This window comes from Typopeltis vanoorti, unplaced genomic scaffold (assembly GCF_054136105.1).
Source record: "Typopeltis vanoorti isolate ZY-2024b unplaced genomic scaffold, IOZ_Tvanoo_1.0 HiC_scaffold_71, whole genome shotgun sequence".
In the NCBI taxonomy this organism is placed as follows: domain Eukaryota; kingdom Metazoa; phylum Arthropoda; class Arachnida; order Uropygi; family Thelyphonidae; genus Typopeltis; species Typopeltis vanoorti.
In genome coordinates, this window is record NW_028328177.1 from 244,152 (window position 1) to 271,191 (window position 27,040).

The 27,040-nt window shown below is 36.8% G+C and overlaps 1 protein-coding gene across 2 annotated transcripts in view; it reads right to left on the bottom strand.

Moving 5' to 3' along the window:
- Window positions 1-27,040, bottom strand: part of LOC150092097 (uncharacterized) — a 399,637-nt gene that overhangs the window by 185,072 nt on the left and 187,525 nt on the right. For both annotated transcript variants that reach the window (XM_090415310.1, XM_090415311.1), the window contains exon 4: window positions 17,265-17,313. In XM_090415310.1, the coding sequence (XP_090271436.1) occupies window positions 17,265-17,313 (49 nt within the window). The remainder of the gene's footprint in view (window positions 1-17,264; window positions 17,314-27,040) is intronic.

The window sequence follows — 27,040 nt, forward strand, 5'->3', positions numbered from 1 at the left end:
AAATTATTGAAATAACACGGATACTTAAAAAATAAAAATAGCATTATTTAAGTAAAGGAATATTACATCCCATATTGTTTCATAGTTGAATAAGAAACTCAGTGTTTCATGCCGAATATAGAAACTATATGAAGTTCGGCAAGTCCAAGCATAAGCAAATACCTGGATAGTGCAACACTACATAATCCATATGGTAGTGCAACACCAGGGAAACTCATAGTAAGGGTGGAGCAAGCCCCAATCACTTTTCTTGGTATTTACCCATAATGTGAAAATCAGCTCCTAGGAGCTGTATTATTGTTCTACATTATGAGAGAAGGTCACTACCCAGACTGGTTTCAACCTTTATTGAGGTCTCATCAGTGAGTAGGTAGACCATTTTCCACCCTTACTATGAGTTGCCCTGGTGTTGCACTACCATATGGATTATGTAGTGTTGCACTATCCAGGTATTTGCTTACGCTCGGACTCGCCAAACTTTATATAGTTTTTATATTCAGCATGAAACTCTTTGAGTTTCTTATTCGGCTATGAAACAATATGGCATGTAATATCCCTTAACTTAAATAATTTCACTTCACTGAATAGAAGCCTTTGGCTCTTCATATAATTAGTAATTTCTTAGGACACCTTCTTGGCAATTCTTGTAGTAGGGTATGTAAGTTCTGTTCGCTGCAAACTATTATCTCAGTCTACCTACTCACTGATGAGACCCCAATGAGGGTGAAAACTAGTGCAAGGCAGATCTGGCTTTGAGAGGCTCTGCTTGGTGGTGGGGTGAACCTGCCACTGGGTAGAGTCAATGCTGAGAAGTTCTCAGTGATAGGGTGAACCTGTCACCGAGTGGAAGAACGCTGAGATGGATGATCTTTCGGGATTGCCTAATTTTTAGAGCCCGCTTCACCCACACATAAGGTGGAAACCGGTGCGGGGCAGATCTGGCAATTACGAAAGATCATCCATCTCAGCGTTCAATCAATAAACAACAAGCAATTGGTTGAAATGTGGTCATGTGGACAACACATGTTCACTTCAAATCTGAGCAAGGGAAAGTGGAAGCAATAAAACCATATTGTTGTTCACTTAACTTCGCTTTTATTACTAGTCATTCTGCTGCTACAAATTAAAATAGTGGCAGAACGTTCATGGAATGAATGTTCTGAAATCCAGCTCCTAGGAGCTGGGTTTCACATTATGGGTAAATACCAGGAAAAGTGATTGGAGCTTCCTCCACCCTTACTATGAGTTTTCCTGGTGTTGCACTACCATATGGATTATATAGTGTTGCACTATCCAGGTATTTGCTTATGCTTGGTCTTGCCGAACTTTATATAGTTTCTATATTCAGCATGAAACTCTTTGAGTTTCTTATTCGGCTATGAAACAATATGGGATGTAATATCCCTTTACTTAAAAAATTTCATGTCACCGAATTGAAGCCTTTGGCTCTTCATATAATTAGTAAAAATAGCATAGCTCAGAACATTCATTCCATGAACGTTCTGCCACTATTTTAATTTGTAGCGGCAGAATGACTAGTAATAAAAGCGAAGTTAAGTGAATAACAATATGGTTTTATTGCTTCCACTTTCCCTTGCTCAGATTTGAAGTGAACATGTGTTGTCCACATGACCACATTTCAACCAATTGCTTGTTGTTTATTGATTTTTATTGTTGAAGGGTTTCCTCCTTCAACCAAGGCTCAGCATATCTTCAGAAGTACTAAGTAATACTTGGACAAAGTGTGTTGTGAGTTAACCCCAGTATTTATATATTTTTAGGAAATCATGTGACTGAAAGATTAAAGCAAGCTATCAGTTGAATTGAAATGCTAACTCTCTTCAACTGAACTGCCATAACAACATTTACAATATACGTATTTCTTAGTTTTAGCACGTTTACGAATATTAACACCTTTGGTTGAACTTTATTGCTGCTTTGGGACAGGCATCTCACACACATCTAATTAATAATGATAGTTTAGTTAGATATTGTGTTTGCCGGTACAACATATGGTTTTGCTTGAGTCCACACAGCATAGTTTCTGTATGAAAGGACATGTGATCCATTAATTAATGTCATTTTTATCCCAGTTGTTTCTGTTTCTTTTGCCTCTGCAATATAGTAGCTATTGGGGATGGGTGTTGTTTACAGGGGGAGCAAATTACTATCCCCTGTTCTGAACATGTTTCAGCTTTCTTTCATTTGCGAGGTATATGCTAAACTTTTTTAATTTCTTTTTTTTGAAAAATAAAATCAGGGGTGCGAGTTATGTTCGAGTAAGTATGGTATTTCAATTATGGATAAGTACTTTGGTCGTTCTTTAAATTGAAAAATAGCTCGGATGACAGTGATAATACAAAACGAGTTTGTAATGACAGTTTGTGCGTAGTTTCTGAAGAGAAAGTGGTCTGTAACAAATCCACAGAAACAAAGGATTCCCATCAATTGCAATGCGATAATATCAACAGTAGCCTGATTATGAACGCGTGATGAAAGGGACAGGGGAGGTTTGGAGCTTCCCTGGATAGCATTCAAAAGGTAAATACAATTGGTTAATTTGTATAGGGCCCTGAAACTTATTAGTTTAGAATTTAACCACTCGGAAAGCGTTTGTGTCCATCTCAAATCTCTGAAACAGAATTTGGAAACATAATTTCTGAATAACTTTTATAAATTTCTGTGGGTTCACGATCCATTTCAGGCTTGCAGTCATGAGAACGACCTTTCATTATCGAAAAAAGAACAGCTAATTGAGCTTTCAAGTGACAGTGGGCTTAAAATGCAATTCCGTGATCGTGGTTTGGCTCGATTCTGGATCTTGCCTTCACCGAGAAGTGAATTTCCTGAATTATCTGAAGAAGCATCACAAAACGTCATACAGTTATCTACAACCTATCTTTGTGAGAAAGGCCGATCTTCAACTGAAGTTGACCAATAGTGAGCCAGATATCCAGCAACTCTGAGCTTCTTAGCTCATGAAAAGTAAATAATTATATCATATTATTTATTTGTTTAATAAAAATTAAAACTTTGTTCGTTGATGATACACTTTTAATCGTTTACTTTCAAGTTAGTTATGTTTCCATGTACATTCAAAACATGCTTTTAGATTTATTATGTTTTAAATAGCACAGTTTTTCCTAAATGCTGGTAATCCCTACATAAGTTTTTATACAAATTACATAACTTAGTGGTCCATAGAATTCTTTTATGCATTTTACTTGTCCTTAGAAAGGATGAGAAACGCTGTCCTATAGCTGTCCGAGCCGGGTCAGAGAGGATCACGGGTATCATATATTGGCGAATCATTGCAGATGCTCAGTCATAGGTCGTGTGCGATATGCTCGTATTCTGTGCTATTTTGCAGTGAATTTGTTGAAAAGTATGTCCTGAACTTGAAACTTCTTTCCATCTCTGAAGAGTAACCTTACCATTTGTAAATTCTTCAATAACATTGAAGTTAAGTTAAAGTTAAAATTTTGAAGTTAAATTTGTAAAAGATTTTATTTTGTTTTTTAGATTTTGTGCTTCAAATTATGGCTGAAAAACGTACACAGAGTATTTTATTGAACTATTCAAAAAAACCAAAAAAGGATGATTCAAATTTTAGTAGCAATGTTGTTGCTATTAATATTGTCAATACCGATTTGGATTCAGTTTCCCCAGTCATAGGTTTGATAAAACCATTGAATTATCCAGAAGAAAGTACTTCCTTAGTTATTAATAATTCTTACGACATTGCATTTTTGAAAGAACAAACATTTAATTCTGATGATAATTTATATATTGTGAAAAAGATGTGGAAACCAGAACCAAATTTTAATTTTCCTGCAACCTGTGCTGCAATTAACAGCTGAAGTTTTCAATACACATAGTTGGAAACATTTACATGGCTTGTGTACTCTCAAGTTGAAAATGGTGAGAATTGTAAATACCGTGTGTTTTTTGCACCTGCTAATGTTGGAAAATCTAAATCTGAAGTACCTGGGCAGTTAGTTATCCAAGATTATTATAATTGGAAGAAAGCCACTGAGAAATTTAATAATCATCAAAAAACAAAATATCATATAACAGGTGTTATGACTTACGAAAGGCTAAGCAATATTCAAGATGAAAATATCTTCCAATCAATCAACAAGTTGATGTTGATAGTGCATCACAAGCTGAAGTTAATCAGAAACAATTAGAGCTGATTATAAAAACAGTAATTTTATGTGGTCGGCAAAATATACCCTTGAGAAGACATCGTGATTATGGAGAATTTTCATTTGAACGGAGCCAATCCCCAATGAAGGCAATTTTTGAGCTTTGTTAAGAACAAGAATCAATGCAGTTGACAAAAACTTGGCTGAACATTTTAAACATTCTAACAAAAAAGCTACCTACATTAGCTGGAACATACAAAATCAAATTATAAATGCATGTAATGAAATCATTTCGTCGAAAAAATTAATTCGGCAAAATTTGTTTCAATTCTTGCCAATGAAACTTGTGACATTTTTACCACAGAACATCTTGAACTCATTCATGGTCATAGCACCCACAACAGACTCTGGCAGCTTATTCCAGTCATTCACCACTCTCCAAATAAAAAACCTAGCTCTAACACCACTGCTAACCACATTCTTACCCAGCTTCCATGTATGGCCCCTAGTCCTCCCACCACCAGTCCTATTTTCAAAAATATCTTCTGGATTAATCTTATAGAAACACTTAAGTAATTTAAATATCTCAATCATATCACCCCTCTTCTGCTTATTGACCAATTTCTGTAACCCACAAATCTTCAACCTATTCTCATAAGGTTCATTCCACAGATCTGTTATCATCTTGGTCACTCGTCTCTGGATCCTCTCCACTTCCTCCCCATCACGAAGAAACCCTGTTGCCCATAACTGGACACAGTAGTTCAGATGGGGTCTTATCATGGCTCGATACAGAGGAACAACAATTTGTTTGTCTCTACATGTTAAAGTATTTTTCAGAAGCCAAGTGATTTGATGAGCTGATTTAGCCACTTTTGCAATGTGCCCCCTAAACTACAATTCCCTATCCACCAACACTCCCAAATCCCTGGCCTCATCAATCTCCTGGAGTATGGTTCCACCATTGTGATATACTGCTGCTAATCTCTTCATCCCAAAATGTATAACCTTACACTTTGCCACATTAAATTGACATCCATTTTCCCAAGTGCCAGTCCTCCAAACTATCCAAATCATCCTGTAAAATTTTCACATCTGTGCACTCACAATTGCTCTACCGAACTTTGCATCATCAGCAAACAAGTGAACACTTCCCCTCAGATCCTTACCTATATCATTGATGAACAAATTGAAAAGCAGTGGTCCAAGAACAGAGCCCTGTGGCACACCACTAGTCACAAGCTGTCTTTTGGACTCAATTCCTGAATAAACCACTCTCTGGTATCTCTCCATCAACCACACTCCTATCGATCTCGCCAACCTTATCTGCTCCAGTTTACTGATTAGAGTTCCATGTGGTATCCTGTCAAAGGCCTTTGCAAGGTCCAGTAGAATCACTGTAAACTGATTACCCTTATCCAGTTCATCCGTCACTGTGTTATAAAACATGAGCAAGTTACTGAGGCATGATCTACCCTTCACAAAACCATGTTGTCTGCCATACAATATCCCATTTTCATCTATCCAATCGAGTATTCTTTTCTTGACTAATTTCCCCAAGACCTCGACAACGATTCCTGATATGCTAATTGGTCAGTAATTTCAACAGCAGTCTTGGAAACTCCTTTATACAGTGGAACTATTTTCCCCTCTTTCCACCCCCTCAGGACTAACCCATACCCGAGACTCAAATTAAACAAAATGGTCAAGGGTACTGACAATTCTTTAGTAGCTTTACGTACGACACGAGCTGGTATACCATCCAATCCCACAAATGTATTGACATTGAGGTTATGCAATAGACTACTCAACCTCCACTTCAATCACTACAATTCCCGTATAATCTATTGGTTCATTCATTTCTGCAATGTCACCACCTGAATTATATATTCTTGCAAAGTGCTCACTCAGTAACTCAACTATATGAACTGATTCAGTTACCTCCCTACCATCAGCATTCTTTAAAATCATTCTGCCATATACATTTTTTCTTTTACTTGCAACATATCGAAAAAACTGATTAGGATTCTCTTTAGCCTGCATGGCCAATGCTCTTTCGTAATCCTTTTTTTGCTTTTCTTACCACGCTCGTTACCCTTCTGGTCTGCGCTTTATACCGTTCATGTGGCTGCCAGTCACTTTTCTCCTTAAATTCCCTCCATAGTTGTTTCTTTTTTTGCAGATCAAGCTTAATGGTGTTATTCATCCATTTAACCCCTACTTGATTTATTATTCGGACTCTGGGTATACAGTCAGCCATTGCTTCATGGAAACATTTCTTAACTGCCTCCCATGCACTATCAACTTCTAGCCCTTGCAGTTGTACATGCCATGGCACTGAACCAATCAAACTCCTAAGCTTGTCATACTTACCAGCCAGAGAATTCCACATGGACCCTGTCTTAATTGTAAATTCCACACCTTTAGCCACCTCCCAAGTCAAGACACTATGATCATTCTCACCAATTGGTGGCAATGTGGTCATATTAGTTACAACGAAATCCTCAGATGCAATTACTAGGTCAAGCACTCTCTTATGCCTAGTATTTTCGATAACATGCTGTCGCAGATAGTTATCCCTTAATAAGCGGATAAACTCCAATTCCTTCCTCCCGTGTTTCCTCTCCTCACTCCAATCAATCCTACCATAGTTGAAATCTCCCATAATAATTATCCTCCTTCCACTCATTTCTTCTATTTGCTTGTGCATACTATCTCCACCATCTTTTCCATCACCTGGTCTACAGCAGCACCCAACTATATATTTTGTTCTGCTAGCTACAATCTCACACCAAATGGCCGCAAATGTGCTGTTTTCTCTATCCTGCAATTCCACTTCTATTCTCTTTGGCTGCAGCTCATCAGCTATCATCAACAATTCTCCTCCCCTTTTATTCTCTCTGTCATTCCTGAAGACATCATACCCATCACATTCAATCCCACTATTGGTTATATTGACTCAACTTCAGGAATATATCACCCGGCACCAGAACATTTTGAAAATTGTTTTTTTTCTTTTCTACCAAATGGAAAAGATGCTCCAACGGGAAGTGCAATGGAAGATTTTCGTTAGTTGTGTTAATTTTATGCCGGTGATTTGCCTTATACAAATCCAGCAATTTTGAACGCCGAATTCAAGTTATGGTATAAGAAATTTGAAAAGCCGTTTGCAATAGCTCTATGCAAAAATGCCGTTGATGCAGTTTCAAAGTGTGACAAAATGATATATCCTAACATCTATAACTTATTAAAAATATTTGCAACGTTTCCGGTAACAACAAGCGTCAGTGATTTTTTCAAAGGTCATTTTCTAACTTATGCCTTTTAAAAACACGATTTAAGATCTACCATGGCACAATCACGATTGAACAGACTGGCTCTGCTGTATGTACACAGAGATTAATTGTAATCATGACTGAAATAATTCAAGAGCTTTGTAAAAAGAAAAGAAAACTTGATTTTATTCATTAAATAAATTTTTATAATAACCTAATGAATTTTATTTAATGGATGAAATTTAACGAATTTTAGTTGAACGGATAAAAATATTTTTATCCATTCAACTCAGCTCCCCCCCCCCCCCAAAAAAAATTAAATCCTGGGTGGGCCACTGTTCGGTTATCCCCTTTACGGGAAATATTACATGATTTTTATGCAAAATCCTGATTATTATATTAATGTAACATTGTTTTTGAAATAATTGGGATTTTACTGTCTAAATATTGTCCTATTAATGTTATAGTTGTACTTTTTGAAAACGATTCTTTAATTTTAATTTTATATTGTGTTCCATTAACAATATACTGAGGATACCTATCATACATAGGCAAATATTTTACATCTAATAAATTTAATTCATATAATTTTAATTTTCCATCTTTAATTTCTTTTACGTATGCAAAGTTACATTCCAATATTGAAGCAACAACCATACCTTCCTTATCTGGAGGAAATACCAACCAGACCTCTTGGTGGCAGATGTCTTTCATCACCTGGAGAGACATCGCCCTACTTGCTGGAGGTGTGAAGGGACCTGTACCATGTTTCATCTCTAGGAGGGTTTCTGGTTTCCATCCTTTCCATTTCATTAGAGCGTGAAATTAATACATGCAGTGCAGATGATGCCCTCCCTTGTTCATAATTTCTCCACATCATAATTACATGGTTACATGGAACCATTATCTCCTCCATTCGATGGTACAGAAGTAAAATCAATTTCCACAGTAAAGATGTCAGATAGTCCATGTGACAGAACCTGTTGGCAACCTTTTGGGAGGCTTCACAATCAACTGGTGAATAATCCTATTGCTGATGTCATTGCCAAATTGTGCCTGGAGGGAGTCCAAGTATAGCAGCTTGCAAGTGGGCATTGTCCAAGCCATACCTAGATATGCAAAGTTACATACCAATATCTGGGCACTTCCTGTGTGGGAGTGGTGAAATTGGGTCTTTCACTCCTGTTCTTTAAAATTTTCCATTATTTATTTTGCTAGGAAGTGATGAATACATTATAGGTATCAATTGACAATTTCATACAACAATCTTAATTTATAAATTCAATTAAAGATAACATTAGACTAATGTAAGAACTAGGTCTCAATTGAAAAAAAAAAAAATTTAGTGTGTTATCCGGATTAAACTTTTCCATATTTTTGACAAGGATAGGCAATCATTTCAATTCAAGTTAGGGCTTTGAAGTAAGGATTCAGTACTCTCTTTGAATAGGTGTTCGAATTTATAGCGACATGTGTAGAAGGTGAGTCCTGGAGACCAGAGAATGTTGTGGGTTGTCTCTATTCCATGTTGCCCAATCCAGACTAATTGGATTTGTTGCGAAGAATGTAATATTACATTCTTCACATTCTATAGAGCATCCGGTTTGTCCAAAGTACGACAGATTGCAGTCACACGGAACTTGATATACACCAGGTAGCGACATAGTTGAGTGTTTATCTTTAGAAGAGGGGAAATAGGTGGATATTACCTACAATCTGTCGTACTTTGGACAAATCGGATGCTCTACAGAAAAATAATACAAAGAACATCAATCCTACATTCTTCACAACAAATCCGCTGGATTGGGCAACACGGGATAGAGACAAGCCACAACATTCTCTGGTCTCCAGGAGTCGCCTTCTACACAGATGTCGCTATAAATTCGAATGCCTATTCAAAGAGAGTGCTGAGGACTTACTTCAATGCCCTAACTTGAATCAAAATGATTGCCTATTCTTGACAAGAATATGGGAAAGTTTAATCTGGATAACATACTAAGTTTTTTTTTTCAATTGAGAACCTCTAGTTCTTGCATTAGTCTAATGTTATCTTTAATTGAATTTATAAATTAAGATTTTTGTATGAAATTGTGAATTGATACCTATAATTTATTCATCACTCTGATGAAATTTACCTCTCTTTAGTGCTAAGCAATGTAACATCACACGGTTCGTTCTACTTTTGAATGATCAATTGTTTGTATTCCACCTTGTAAAAACTGTTCCTATTAATCAAGCCACTGATGATAGTCTGTTAATATTAGACTGAATATTTGGCAAATATTAAAATATTCTTGTGGTAACATGTTGATAATTCTTAATTTCATGTCACAAGTGTCTCTCAAGAATAGGACTATTCTCTTTCATTTCCAAAATCTTATAGTGCTGAGGTAATTCACGATTAATGATATTTTTAAAAATTTTTTAAAATGATATTTTTTAAAATATCATTAATCGTGAGAGCCTTAAACCCTGATCCCCTTGTGATTTTTAAATGGGATGAGAACAACCTGGTGAAGTTTAGTGCCACCAAAATATAATCCTATCTCATTTGCAGGAAAAAAGACTATGCCTCCTCCCCTCATGTTTGACAGCATTCTTCTCAATCTATTTTCTCTTCTTGTGTTAACTCTTGCACATAATCTAATCCTGATATAAGAACATTAGGTCCATAGAATCCTTCACTTCCAAAAAATTTTGGTATTCCTTTGTTCCAGATAGTACTTCTCCGCTGGCACTTTACAAAGTACAGATCTGTCCAACCTTAAAATACTGTTTCCATATTTGGGGTGGTGTATCTAAGACTCCAGAATGCTTGATCATATTCAGACATGAGCAATTTGCTTAAATGGTGACATCTTCCTCCATGTCTCTCTCTCTCCAGTAATTTTTCAATAGTTGCCCTGTTGCAGCATTATGTCTTATCTAGGTATTTCATGAGTGCTGTTCCATTTTTCTTTAACACCCTTATATAGTTGAACTCCAAACTCATCATTTTGTAATAGGATGAAATGATTGTTATCCTCAGGTCTTCAAGAAACACATCGGCAAATTCCTTTCTTCCTTATAGCTCCTTGCTCACTGTAATGTCATAGGATTGGGAACTTTAATGTGTGGAGCTGATATTTATTATTATTATCCAAGACCCCCATGGAGTTAAAGACTCATCTAGGAGGTCCTTTTGTCTTACACACAGCTAATTATACCATGCTTTAAACACACTCAAGTTTTCTGCAGACACCACACTCTCAGGCAAGGCATTCCAAATATTCAAAACTCTGCTTGATAAAAACCTGCTTTTCACTCCCCTATTCATACCCTCTTTATATGGTTTCCAGAGATGACCTCTGGTTCTCCCCTGATCTCCCACTGTTTTCTGCAGAATCTCTCCAACATTGATCCTATAACAACCCCTTACTAACTTGTAGGTCTCTATCATATTTCCCCTTTTATTCCTATCCACCAGACTTCTCAATTTTTCCTCATATTCGACATTTCAGAGGTTAGAAACTACATTAGTTAGTCACCTCTGGAAACTCTCCAACATATCATCATCCCTCTGAAAAATAGGTGACCAAATCTGGGCACAGTAGTCCATGTGTGGCCTAATCAAAGCTTTATAAAATGGAACAAGAAAATCCCTACATCTACAAGTCAGTGTCCTTTGCATCATTCCCAGAAGCCTTTCTGTTGTCTTCACAGTTTTGGCAACGTGTCCCCTAAATTCTAGATCCTTATCCACTATCACCCCCAGATCTCTTATTTCCTCTACCTCCAACAATATATTCTCACCAAGCATAAATTCTGCATCCCATCTTTGTTTTTCAAATTTCAAAACCTTACATTTTGCAACATTGAACTTGCATCCCTCATTCCTGTGCCCAATCACTCAATTTATTCAAGTCTTCTTGTAAAGCCACAACATCATTTCTGCTCTTCATGGTTCATCCCAACTTTGCATCATTTGCAAATAAATGAATATCTCCATCCAAATCTTTGCCAATATCATTAACAAACATTAATATATCAAACTGCAATTGAGGTTCTACTTCAGTTCCTTCATGGTTGTTACAACTTTTCAGCACACCCATGTGTGTGTGTGTGTGTCTACATATATATATATATATATATATATATATATATATATATATATAGATAATGGACAAAAAACTGGAAACACTGAGCTATCTGAACATGTTATATCAGTGGTTGCACTTCCGGTTCTACGAAGCACCAAATATAGATGTAATTGATATGAAAATGCACTCCTGACACTCCTAGCGACATGTTTATAAAGCAAACAGAGGCCCATTCTAACATGCAATAAATGGCATGTTAGAATGGAATCCAGACAGTACCTCAATGACTTTGAAATGGATGTGATTGTTGTAGTGAGGCTTGCAGGTCTATCTGTGATCAGAACAGTTGAAATTACACATGTTCATCAAGGAACAGTCTCTAATGTTATGTCAGCATGGCCGTCAACAGGACAAAGAATATCAGCAAAATGCAGGGGTGAATTCTCCATGCTTGCTATGCAAGCTCATTAATTGAAAAAGAAGTAATATTTATTTGTTAATAAATGCATGCATTTATAAGCATTCCATTTAGGCTTTTATTTTTGTAGACAGAAGACGTATTAAGCTTGTGTGGCAATAATTGAGCTTTGCATTGTGTATTGAAGGCTGATGCTTGCTCGTCTAGTCAAAGCTACCTTGGCTTGCTCGGTTGTAGGGAGCTTCCAGGTCCTCACAGCAACACTGTGATTTCATGCGATTGCATAGCCATTTCACGTTGTCTCACTCTGTTGCTTAAACACAGGCCATACGCACTCAACGTAGCTCTAGCCAGTGAGCTTCAGCCAGCCTTTACAAGTGTGTGTGTGTGTGTGTGTGTTGCTTGGGAAAATTAAGTCTCAACCAACTTTTTATGACGATGTTATTGACCAGTTCATAAAGAAGAACTGTATGGTAGGATTTGTATTCAAGTAGTTAAATTGAAAAAAAAAGATAGAATATCATTTGTAAAATAAATGTTGTATTTGTATGATTAAATGTACATAAATTTCTAAATATATAGTGTTAAATGGTCACTAATTCATTATTACGCTAATCAGACTTCAATCATACCTCTGGGGGGGATTGAGTGAGCCTTCCTGTGCCCCCCTGCCAGTAGTGTTGCCTTGTGGTACATTGTTGGTGTTTCAGACAAAAGAAGCCCCAGAGATGAATCACAGGCAACACGAAGCTAATGTCTCAAACATGGCATCCAAAGGTTTCCAAGCCTCCTGGACTACTCACAATTATGATGAATACAAAACATAAAAAGTTCTCCTCACCCTGCTATCTATGTTGGTGACTTCAATTCCCATCACACCATGTGGGGCTATTCCTCTAACAACCGGGATGGTAATAATCTAGCTAACTGCATGGATACATATAACTTGTATTTGAATTATGATGCCAAGCAGGACAGCATTCTTTACTCAGCCAGATGGAACAGAACCTACACTCCAGATCTGTGCATAGTCACTAAAGACTCCAAAGATCACCCTCTACCATCAATCAGAACCATCCTTAACAGATTCCTTAATAGTCAACATCGTCCTACATTAATAGAGATAGGAACATCAATCCCAATCATCAGCGGAACACCAATCGTTAGATGGAATCTCCGCAGGTCAACTGGACTGCATTTCAGAAACAAATCGAGCAAACCATTAGAGCAATTCCACCCACTCCTAATCACTATCCTAGATTTGTTAAACTACTCAAATCTGCAGCAAAAGCCTCTATCCCTAGAGGCTGCAGAAAACAATATATCCCATGTTGGAGTAGAGAAAGTGAGGAACTCTTAGCCAAATATGAGGAAACTGAAGATCCAACTATTGCTAAGGAGCTCATATCAACCCTGGATAAAAACAGAAAGGAAAGATGGATCTCACCCATCAATGAACTCGATTTCATCACATCTACTCGGAGAAGCTGGTCACTTCTGAGAAAATTAGGTGGAGCAGAGCCAACAGCATACAAAACAACAGAGAAAACTCCTGACCAAATGGCTAACCGTTTATTGAAAACCTCCAAGATTCATCCCAGCTAGGGTTGCCACCTTTTGGTAAGTCCAAAGTGGGACACACTTATCGAATATGAAAGTCTTCCTCTCCTCTAAATGTATAAAATGAAAAAGTCAAAGTTGAATATGTAATTCTAACCTTATAAAAAATTAAACGATTTAATGCATTGGTACCAGTATTAGTGATTTAATAATATTTGTATTTTAAATATATAAGTTGTCCCGCTTAGGTGTAATTCGAGACGCTGAACATGTTCTTAAAATTTGGGATGTCCCACCTAATTCGGGACAGGTGGCAACTCTAATCCCAGCTCTACCAGAAAAATTGCTGTACAAGCTTCCATCAGATAAATCCTGAAGATGGAACCTGAGCTTCCTGAGCTCGTACACCAGTATCTCGGAAAGCGGTACAAATAGCCTTAAAACTTACCAAGAATGGCAAAGCTGCAGGAGTGGATGGTATACTCCCTGAGTTCCTAAAACATCTTGGTCAACATGGCCAAACATGACTGGCTGCCCTCTTCTCAGAAATCGTCATGACTGGTAAACTACGAAAGCTGTGGCGGGAAGCCAAAATAATTAAAACAGGGAAAGATCCAAATGATCTTTCTCTGAGTTCAATTCTTTCAAAGAGTCAAATGAATTGACTCTTTGAAAGAATCCTCCTTAAAAGAATTTCACCACTCATCGAAAGAGCACTCCCGACTGAACAAGCTGGCTTCAGGCAAGGAAGAAGTTGCTGTGACCAGGTCCTTGACCTGACAACTCAAATTGAAGCAAGCTTCCAGAAGAAACTTAAATCTGGAGACAATTTCATTGACCTAACATCTGCTTATGACACTGCCTAGATCAGGGGCCTCCTAAAACTAGGAAATATTATAAAGTGTAAAAAAACTTTCCAACTTTTTGATTCTATTCTCTCCAACAGAAAGATCCGGGTCAATATTGTCGGAAAAAGGAGCAGGCCCAGATTCCTTCACAATAGTCTTCCTCAGGGCTCTGTGTTATCCACTATACTTTTTAACATCTACGTGTATGATCTACCTCATACCAGAGCAAGCAAGTATATGTATGTCGATGAACTAGCGATGATCTTACATCAATCCACCTCCTTTAACAACCTAGAATCAACCTTGAATACAGACCTGAACACCCTGGAAGAGTATTTTAAGCAGTGGTACTTGAAGCCAAATCCAACGAAAACAGTGTCCTCAGTATTCCACCTGTACAATGCAGAAGTGAATGGACAACTCAATTCTTTCTTTCTATGGAAAAATGGTAGACCACGAGCCTCACCCAAAATATCTTGGGGAGAGCCTGGACAGAAGCCTAACCTATAAAAGGCACATCATCAACCTCTCCAATAAAATTAAAACCAGAAATAATATCATTTCAAGACTTGCTGGAACAACCTGGGGTTGTGGTGCAGAAGTTCTAAGGTCGTCTGCACTAGCCCTCGCATTCTCTGCAGCAGAATATTGTGCCCCTGTCTGGGAAAGAAGTACACACACTAACATTATAGATACCCACTAAACTCTACCATGAGCACAATTAGTGGGAAAGTGAGAAGCACCCCTCTCTCCTGGCTGCCTGTTCTATCTAACATTGCTCCACCACACATACGGAGAAGACAAGCTTCAATTAAGGAATTTAATAAAGCAGTGAGCAACCCACTCCTGCCCATACATCAGACTTTCATAAACATAGTCTATGCCTCAAATCTAGAAAGCCTCTCTGATCAATGGACAAACTCTCTTCAGCTCCGCTGCCATCAATATCTGACATATGGAGAGAACAGTAGTCCAACAATCTACCAATAAACAACTTCCTGGTAGAAGATCCCTGTGCTCCGCAGTCTGGTTTTGATCTTCCTGGGAAGTTTTGGTCATCAATAAACAGGATGAGAACTAGTCAGGGCAGATGTGGCTACCTTCTACATAAATGGGGGCTGTCAGATTACCTTTATTGTGATTGTTCTCCCGTGGCTCAGACGATTACTCATGTTCTGTACGACTGCCCAAGGTGCCAATTTCACAGTAGTGGCCTACAGGACATCTACAAAATGACGGATGAGGCCTTGAATTGGCTTTCCAGCCTGGCACCTTGATCTGTAGTTGGTGTGGCTGTGGTTATGGAGGAAACAGAAGATCACGGTCCCGTCTCACCACGAAGAAGTTATTCTCGTAGACACTCTCATAGTCCTCGTCATGGTATCAACAGAACTCCTCCTCATGTTAGAAGATGATGATGTAATGTGAAATGGGCCCCCTCTAATGGATCAAGTTTTCTCACACAAGACACAACTGCTCTCTAATTAAATCTAGGATACAGCTACATTTATGTTGTGTAAGTGTTGTGAGAACATGCAGCCTTGTCATACTTGTTACAGTAGGACGATAATTGCCCCCGGCTTGATTATGACAAGTTACTTTTGCTTTATTTAACAAAAAAAAAAAGGAAAGACTAGAAAGCTGGTTGTGCCTTTTATGTAATGAACTTTTATATGTTAAGATTATCATCATTATCATCATGCTGGAAATTGTGACTACTTTTCACTTACCAGTTTCATGTAGCCATAAGCATAAATAAATAAATAAATCACACCTCTCACTCCCTGAATGATAACAAGAGCAAGTGTGAATTTCAAGACCAGCATTCGCCACTAGCAGAATGCAATATTGGATGAAAGTGCTTACTGCAAGAGAGGGATGTTTGAGCATTAGTGTGCTGTAGCGTGAAAAATTGGTGGGCTACTGCTGAGTAATTGTGTGAAAAATTAAACACCAGTCATGAGAAATCCATTTCAACAAAAACTCTACCCTGGGAACTACACAGAGTTGGATATCACAATCAGGTTGCCATACACAAGCCTTTGATCAGTTCTGTCAATGCATGTCATCATGTATAATGGTGCAAAGATCACATACAGTGGACTACACAATTGTGGAGGGATATCATATGATATGGTCCAATGAATCCGCATTCACACTTTCTGCTGCAAATGAACGAATATGTGTGTGTGTGTGGGATCAGCTGAAGGAAGCTTACTAGCAAGAGTGCTTGTTTCTGACTGTGAAAGGTTTTGGTAGTTATGTAACGGTTTGGAGTGCATTCTCATGATAACGTTTGGGTCCACTTGTTCCACTGCATGGCAAAGTGGATGCTGCACAATATCTTTCAATCATAAGTGATCATCCTCATCCCATGTTGACACACTTTTCTCCTATGCAGCCCATCATGCTTCAACAGGATAATGCTCCCATTCATTGAGGAAATCTGGTCATCAGTGGTTTGCAGAACACGATGGTGAGGTGTCCTGTTGTCCATGGCCATCCCTATCACCAGTAATTCCTCTTGAATTTATGGAACATTTTGAGGTGAACTCTCAGGTGATGTTTCTCACCATGAAGAACAAAGGCGAATTGATCCAGTTTCTCTTGGACGAATGGTGTAAAATTCCTCCTGTTCATCTCCAAGCACTGACAGTAGCTTCTCTCTCAAAGTATACAAGCTGTATTAGATGCCCATAGCTAGCCAACGCTATATTAATAGAAGCGTGTCACAGTTTCCATTTTTTGTCCATTACATGTGTGTGTGTGTGTAAATAATAGAATGATATATAAATATAGTTAACTTACTTTGCACAACTGACTATTAATATATAAGGTTGAGTTTAGAGAAAAGAGGGAGTTAACATCATACATTTTATTTTAAATGTTCATTGAATTTTCAGGAATAAATAGAATAGAATAGAATTCTTCCCTACCTGCGCAAGTGTTTCCGTTGATGATATTTCCCAGGAATATGATATGTCCCTAGAAATATCAATATTTTGAAATCATTTTTGGAAGCCTTTTTCAATGAATTTTAAAATTGCACAAGAAATAATATAATGGATTAAAAATTGTGCTACACTGATGAATATTTAAAGAGAGTCTTTGTAGCAAAATGAATTCATTATTAAAACAATTAATGTGTATGCTTTATATGGACTATCCATGAATCACACTGATCTCTAAGATCTGATAAAATTCTGAGTGAAAAGCTGGCAACAAAATGAAACTTGAACTTGAATATGATGATGTAAACCAGGGGTGTCAAACTGGTGGCCTACGGGCTGCATGCCACCCACAAAGCAATTTCTTGGTGTCCATGACACCTCAAGGAAAGATTTACAAAAAGGATGGTTGCTCTTTATGATAAAACAGAAATACCGTATTTACTCGAATATAACTTGCCCTCACGTATGACATGCATCCCTGATTTTACTTTACAAAAAACAAAATTAAAAGGTTTTGTATACACATCGCAAACAAAAAAAAAGTTAACCACTTTCACGTTGCGACCCTGTGGTAAGCAACATGCCCTCCCAAACTGCCACTATATTGCATATGCAAGAAAAACAAGTAGTTTTGTTGTAACACTGAATAAAGGTCAGAGACATTTGCTGTCTTTAATATATTTCTCAACATATGTAATATATTTCTTTAGTGCAACCAGAGAGAATTCGGATAAAAGCAGCACTACCTAAGGAATCATCTGTACACTCCCAGATTAACCATGCTGTTTAGACTCAAGTAAAACCATATGTTGCACCAGCAAACACAGTATATAATTAAAAACTATTGTTTTTAGTTAGATGTGTGTGAGTGCGCCCACTAATTCAAATGCACAGATGCAATAAAATTCTTAAACGTGTTAAAATTAAGACATACAGAGTGAATGTTGTTATGGCAGTTTTTAGATATTATGGAATTTGGTTGAAGAGAATTAGTGTTTGAACTCAAAAATTCAGCTTGACTTTGTGTTTTGGTAAAGCAATCTTTTGTTAATACTGCACCAATCATATGCACCTTTTCATAGCTGCTTCATACCATTGCTGTCTATTTCAAGTTCTGCTTTCACTTCTCATTAGTCATGCGTGAAGAGTTGTTCATTACATATCTAAAATCTTGTAAATTACTTGTAATTTTTACTTGGAATAATGGATAAGATGACACTATTTGGGTAGATGACTTTGACAATGCACACAAGGAAACCACTCTTGAGACATAAAGTAGCGATAACGAATAGGAGATTCTTGGTAAATCATGCCCATTTTCACTTTTTTTCCTGAAGACTTTAGTTTCCAAAAATCCGAGCATAATCTTGCAGCATGATTTTTTAGCTTTAATTTTTGGGAAAAATTGCGAGTTATATTCGAGTAAATATGGTATCGATTTATACGTTTTCATATGCCATTTATAGTTACAACATGGATGCAATGACCTGCTATAATATAATTGCAATAATAAAAATTTATATCGCACTTTCAATGTTAGATCCGATCCTAATAAATCGCAAACTATATTTATGCTTTCATTGTTAATTTATAGCACACTTTTGGTAGCGTGCTGAAGAAATTAAATTCTATTGGCTACAAGCTGTTCACGTAATGCGCAGCATATGTTATCATGTGAATCCAGGCTATGAATTTATAATTGCCTGCTACAGTCAATCAATGATCTTTGAAGCACATGTCAGTGCACCAAACACGATTCAATGACAACCTAGCAGTGAGAGAATCCCTTTTTTTATTATTTTTTATTTACAATACTATATTGCACTGATCTACAGTTTTATGCATTTTTCTTCAAATATATTTATAAAAATTGTTATATATTTAATAATATATTTATTCACCCAGGCAATGTCACTCTCTAAGACAACAAGAAAAAAAAATTGCTGATGAGGGGAGAAAATTTCAAGAAAAATGGAAATTGAATTACCTACTTCTGCATTGAAACAGAGGAAATTGTGGGCATTATTTGTAATGAAACAATTAGTGTCGCCAAAGAATATAATATAAAAAGGCACTATGATAAAATTCACAAGAAATAATTCATGCTTTGAGGATAAACTGAGAAAAGAAAAATTAAAAAGTATGCAGAATTCACTTCAAAATCAACAACAAATATTTTCCAAAATTATGAATGATAACGAATCAACAGTGAGAGCCAGTTATGAAATCAGTGTTGTGTTCCAATTTATGATTTCTACTCTAATCTTACAAATTCCTTTTATCTATATCTTCTAATTTCTATGAACGAGATTTTACCAAAACTTATACCAATATCTAAGTTATTGCTCCCCGTAGTACCCCTAATATTTGTATTTATACTGCACCTTTTGGGATATTTAGTTTAGGATATTTCATACACAAACAAGGAGAAAGAACTCAAATATATCTGAAAGTGTAACTATTGCAGTCGTGACACTTAACTCGATTCTCAACTTAAATTTTCCGCGTGACTAAGTACAATATTTTCAAGTGGTTATCAACTGCACCATTTATGTTGTCATAAATAGGGAGAAAGTCAATCTCGAATATATCTCTTAGTATTTAAATATTATTGCAGTCGTGACTCTTAATCTCTTTCCTCAACATTAAATTTCCCGCGTGATTAGGTACGATGATTTTAAGCGGTGCATTGGATTAGCAACATCAAACAACTCTTTTATCATTGAACAAAAGGTTTATTAACTTTCCAAACATGGTACAATTCAAATGCTAAACTAAAATACCTATAGACTAACATTAAATTATTACAAGCAATATGGCTATTTGTGATTATGCCGCCATACACATTTATTCATAAATTCACCTGATGTGAACAAATTAGATCAATTCACTATCTGATTATTCATACTGAAGTAGATTAACAAATCATTCACTGCTAACACATACTCGTGACATTTCAATTATTTTATACATTACATTAGGCATTCAATTCTTAGGATTGAATTCACACTATTCCGTTATACTGTTATTTGCACTAACACACAATTATGTCATTTAAATATCTTGTGCAATATAACAGACATGCAAAAATACCTTAGGACTCTTAACTATTCACAAATCTTTAACACTAGTCAATCTACACATAACACATTCTATCATATACTGAAGTCCTAGTATAACTTCAACAGTTCTGTATTGGAATCACGATACTTTTCACAGACAAATTTCTAGCTAACATAGGTTATGATTTACAGTACCTTTCTTGAGCTTTTCGTATGGGCCTTTATTCTTTTCCAAACAAACCTCTGGTATAACTTCTCGTAACTCTGGAATACTTTAACACATATATTTGCTCCACTTGTAGGCTTCACTTCAGCTGGTATGGTGGGAAGTCAATTGAATAAATTCATATGGAATAAGAAAGAAATTAGTCGGAACACTAAATTAGCTGTGTACAAGACAGTGTTCAAACCAGTTTTAACTTATGGATCTGAGAGCTGGGTCAGAAGTAAAACACTTGACCAAAGACTAGAGACCACAGATATGAGAGTCCTGAGAAAGATTATAGGTGTGAACAGATGGCATCAATGGCAATATCATATTAAAAACGAGGATATTAGGAAAGAACTTAAAATTGTCAGCATCCAGGAATGTGTTAGCAGAGCTAATCTCAGGTGGTATGGTCACTTAAACAGAATGGGCGAGGAAAGATTAGCAAAACAAGTGTTTTCTGCCAGGTTGGCAGCAAAACGACCTAGAGGAAGACCAAGATATAGGTGGATTGATACTGTACAAAGTGCTTTAGACGATAGAAATATAAGATCTGATAATGTTGGAGTCTTGACAAGTAACAGACTGATTTGGAGGAAAATTGTAGATAGGAAATTAATAATGATGTAATTTTTTCATGTAGTACTATCATATCCTGTACACCCCTTGAGGGTACATAACAGGAATTTGATGATGATATATTTGCTCTACTATTAGCAACGAGGACATCGATCTCTTTACAGCTTTCTGCTTTGCGTAGTTATCACTAGCGTCGAAACGAAGAAGATCCCTCCTTTTCTAGGATTTTATGGCAATTTTTTTTTGCTTCCTACTCGGGAAAACGGGAATCGAAATCCCGCTCACTTTCGTTTCCATGTTGTGATGAGGAGATATCACCCCTGTCGCCACTCAGGAAAACCCCGTGAACTCCACCGGGAAAAAAACCTAACTCCAAGGCCAAAAGCGACTATCCAAAAAGGTTTTTGTGGGGGTTACCAACCCTTTTATAGCTGCCTCCCTAATGGCACCTTTTCTTGCTTCCTTTCTCCTCCTTCTACTTGTTTTGTATTTATCGACCAATTAGGGTGGCGTTTTCTCGCCAAACGTCATTTGATCGGCAAGCCCGTTCTCAATGTTTCAATCCGGGGATCGGCCCTAAGCGGTAGCTTTGCTTTTCTTGTGCTAGCCTGACTTAATCCCCTTTCAAACTTTTTCTATGAATTCTATTTAATAACTTAATCTCTCACATAACGTATTTTATGACTCACCCATTTCTACTTATTTACTTAACTCTCTCATTTTTACTCGTATTACAATATTAATACATTCCTTCCTTTATCAGCTACTTTAACAACAACCCTTACGTTTTATACATTTTACTGGATGCAAGAATTTTTCCATTAAATAATTCATTTTTTTATGTAGGGGTTTTAACTTATATTTATTCTTCATGTTACACCATGATGGCTGAGAACACTATATTCCTAAGATATCAGGTGTAACATCAGCTACTTATTGCGAAACATTCCGAACCTTTTAGTGACGGTTCCTTGGTTAAGGTGTGTATGATAAATGTAGTCGAAAACGTATGTCCCAAAAATGTGCAAGTATTTCACGATATTTCTTTGTCCAGAAATACCGTGATGGAAAGAATAACAGAAATGTCAGATAATCTGCATGATCAGCTGCAAGAAATATTTGCAAATGTACAGTGCTTTTCAATTGCACTTGACAAAAGTTTCGATATTCACAACGTGGCTCAAGTTGCTGTCTCTTTGAGCTTACAAACAATATGAATATTTCTGAAGAGTTCGTGGAAATTATTCCTATCCATGGAACCACTACAGGGGAAGGCATTTTTGATGCCGTGTGGAGCATTTTGGAAAATTATCAACTTCCTCTGAACAGGCTCGTAGCAGTGACAACCGATGGTGCTCCTGCAATGACAGGTAAATATACAGGTTTTGTATCAAGCTTGCAGTAAAGTTAAAGGAAATGTATCCAGACATTCCAAAACTGCAATCTTTCCACTGCATTATTCATCAGTAGGTCATGTACTCCATAGTATTGTCAATGAGCAGTGTACTCAAGCCTGTGTCAATCACTGCCAAGTTTGCACAATTTCTTAAAGACTTGAAGAGTGAATTTGAATGGCTACCTTATTACACAGAGATTCGTAGGTTATCTTGTTATAAGGTTCTCATTTTTTTTTCTCTAGAGGAGATTAAATTGTTCCTAGAAATGAATAATCATGATGTTGCATTTGTTAATAATCAGACCTGAGTACAAGATCTAGCAATTCTTAGTTGATATTAAAGGACATTTGAATGTCAGACTTCAGAGGGAAGATCAGTCAATAACACACATATCAAGTTTTAGGCGTAAATTAGTTTTTTTTTCAAAATCATTTAAAAGAGAATATGCTAAATCACTTTCCTATGTGTGAAGAGTTGAACAATATGAATCAAAGTTTTACCTTTTCTCAATATTGTACCGAACTAGAAAAGATAAAAGAGAATTTGATAGGCAATTTAAAGATTTTAAAGAGCAAGAAATTTTTTCGCTTTTTACACATCTTTTTCCTTTAATTTCGAAAAAGCTCTTCTCCTGTCTGCATTCAAATGGAACTTATTGATTTCCAAAATGATTCCATTCTAAAAGCGAAATATCAAGAAGTCGGTTTTCCAAAAATTTACTGAGATATAAAGAGCCAAGTAGGCTTCACTTTGGTGATATAAAATTATACAAATTAACTGGATATTAAATCCAACATTATTTCGAAGTCTAATATAGAAACTCTAAGATACAGTCTCTAAGAGTTTCATGCTGAATGTATAGAAAACTATAAAAGTTTCGGCAGATCCAAGCATAAGACAACACCTGGTTCACATTAGGGTGACTCGTAGTAAAGATGGAATAAGTTCTGATCACTGTCCTTAGTATTTCCTATAATATAAAGCACATTTCCTTACGGACATGCATGACACTATACATTATGGAGGAAGGATCACTACTCAGACCGGTTTCGACCTTTGTTGAGGTCTCATCAGTGAGTAGGCAGACCCAGATGTAAATACTGAGGTTGAAGTGATGAAGAAGATATTCTTTACCATAGGAGTTGCCAAAAGGTGTATCAAGAATTACTGAGATATAATGAAACAAAAAGGCTTCACTTCGGCAATGAAAAATTATACAAATTAAGTGGATATTGAATCCAACATTATTTCCAAGCTGAATATAGAAACTCTAAGATAGAGACTCTGAGAGTTTCATGCCGAATGTATAGAAAACTATAAAAGTTTCGGCAGATCAAAGCATAAGCCAACACCTGGTTCAGGCTAGGGCGACTCGTAGTAATGGTGGAATAAGTTCTGATCCTTAGTATTTTTCATAATGTATCTGGCAGATTCGTATTTTTCATAACGTATCTGGCAGATTGACAATCCAAGCATAAGCCGAATGCTTGGATCCAGCTTATGTTTGAGATATTGTTTTATGGCAAATGACCCGAGGTCCAATTTAGTTTGACAATCCTGATGCAAACTATACGACTTTATAGTTTACATTCCTCATAAATTACATTACTCTTAAATCCATTAACTCATGGATTTATGAGTTAATCCATTCCTTGTGTGAGTTCATAAACAGGGAATTTATTCCCCAAAGATATGTTAACAGCAGGGGTTACATTTTCAACATTGAAATTTAACCATAATAATGTTAAATAGTTGTCAACAAAAGTATAGTTTATGCTTAAAGAATGATTTATTCATTCAGAGAAATAAAAACATACCCTTTAAAATCAAGCAGTTATAATAACAAAGAAATCTATGTCATACAAATGTTAAAGAATGTTTATTCTTTGTCATCATCAAATGCACACACATTGATGGTTTGTTTTCACTGATTCTTTTTATTATTAACATCACTTTCCATAGTATTAATTCATTTTGATTTACTGTCCAGTATTAATAAGGCTGGTGGTTCATCCCTTCAGTTGGTTGTTTCCGACCTTAGGTGACTTTGCAGGCTTGTCACAAAGTGGTGTTCTTGGTGACATTTTTGCAGAGTAGTTCACCATTGCTTACCCCAACCTCCCGATTTTATCCAGGCTTAGGACTGGCATATGGCTGGGACATATTCATGACTGTAATCCATGCTTGTTCACAGGGTGGTTTGCCTGTTCAGCGGGACAAAAAACCCCAAGTTTCCAGGTGAAAAAAAAACCCTACCTCCATATGAGATTAGCTTACTCAACTTTTGTCGAAAGAGACCAGAAAAAGTTTCGTTACATCACTGAAAGGAACTGAACCCAGGTCTTTCTGAACAAAGGGCTTTGTCTATACTGACTGAGCTACGGAGGCTGACATTTTCCCAACAATATGGAAAAATGTGAAATAAGACAAGAGAGCAACACAAAGCCACTCTTTGTAATGTCAATGTGGTAAACCATCATTTTCCTGAACACATGCAGAGTAGTACTGTATCATGTAGCTATTTATATAATTTGAAATTCCATATTAATTGCTATTGATGCAAATATTTTTATTTTTGAATTTTTGTTGATACTTGAAAAAAAACCCTCAAACCTGGGAACTTGGAAAAACAAGAACTGCCTGTACTAATTATCAGTGTTTGTTGAATACATGGAAAAACTTAATTGACTATTTAATCTAACAGATAAGCTTAGGTGTTGATTGTTATTCATGACTTATTTTTCATGGTATTAACAACACCACACACACTTTTTTTATCACAATGGTGTTTTATTAACGCTTACATTTCGCTGATTTTCAACTCAGCATCATCAGAGCACAACAAACTTGTAAACGCGACAGTGAGTGAGTGAAACAATATAATTGCTAAAGACAAAAGATCTAAAGTCCTATTTTTTGGCGCCCTCTAATGGAAAAAAAAAACAGCAGTTATCTAGGAGTTTTTCTTAGGATAACCGTCTCCCAAATTTTTGGCAAATTAATATATTGTTGGAAGTAGAAGAAATAAGAGATTTGGGGGTGATAGTGGATAAGGATCTAAAATTTAGGGGACACATCGCCAAAATTGTGAAGACAACACAAAGACTTCTGGGAATGATGCTGAGGACCCTGACGTGCAGAAGTAGGGAGATTCTTGTTCCATTGTATAAGGCTTTGATTAGGCCACACATGGACTATTGTGCCCAGATTTTTTGTCACCTGGTTTTCAGAAGGATGAAGAGATGTTGCAAAGGGTCCAAAGGCGACTAAGGTAGTTTCTGACCTCTGGAATGTCGAGTATGAGGAAAGATTGAAAAGATGTAATTTGAAGAGTCTAGTGGAGAAAAGGAAGAGGGGAGATATGATAGAGACCTACAAGTTGGTAAGGGGTTGTTATAGGATCAATGGTGGAGAAGTTCTACAGAGAATAGTGGGAGATCAGGGAAGAACCAGAGGTCATCCCTGGAAACTGTATAAAGAGGGTGTGAGAGGCAGGTTTCTTTTTATGCAGAGTTGTGAGTGAGATAAAAGGACCTCCTAGACGAGTCTTTGACTCCATGAGGTCTTGTTTAATAATAATAAATAATAATAATAATAATAATAATGCAACCATATTTGTTAAGGTTGGGAGAATTCTTCGAAGCCATTTCCGACTCAAAAAATAATATTTCAGATCTATAATGACTCCTAAATAGCACATTCGTTTTCCTCCATCTAATCCTGTGTGAAGGAGTGTCCAATGCATGGTCTGCCAGTCCGAACTTGCCATAGTAATAGTAGCGAATGTATCTTTCATATTCTTTCAGGCGGATGTTCACTGAACTTCCTGTTTGCCCATAATAGGCCAAGTCACAGTCACAAGGAACTTCATATGCTCCTGGGTGTGCTAAAGGGTGAAGTTCATCCTTAGGCAAGCGGATCAGAGTTGCCAGCTTGACATGAGGTTTGAAAGTGGTGCGAAGGCCATGTTTCAACAATACTTTGGCTATTTTTTCCGATGTATCTCTGATATAGGGAATAGAGATGGTCATGTTGTATTCTTGTGTATTAGGGGAGGGCAGAGTAATGGGCATATGTAGTATTTTATCTATTTCGTAGGGATTGTAGCTGTTGGCTAAGAACGTATGGTACAGGTATTGGAGTTCAGTGGTCAGAGCTGTATTGTTAGATCAAATGGCTCTGGCTATGTGTGTAAGTGCTTCGAAACGTTCATTGCCAATCACGCGTTATCGCGTGGACGTCGCTATCAAGTTTCTAAGCAGAATAGTATAGTGGTCACAGCGAAACGGCACGTAATATTTATATCAGCCACTAGGGAAGGGATCGGCTTTCGTGGAGTTGGGATGGCCGCCAGCCAATGTCTATTGTTTATGTTAGCCAGTGCACACAGTGGTGGCGTTCTGACAAGGCGACGACGCGACGATTTTGTTTAGTTATTCATTGATTTAGCGTGCTTGAAGTTTGGTTTTTATTTATTTTGAGTATTGTTTTTGTTTTTTTTTTACTAAGTTCCCT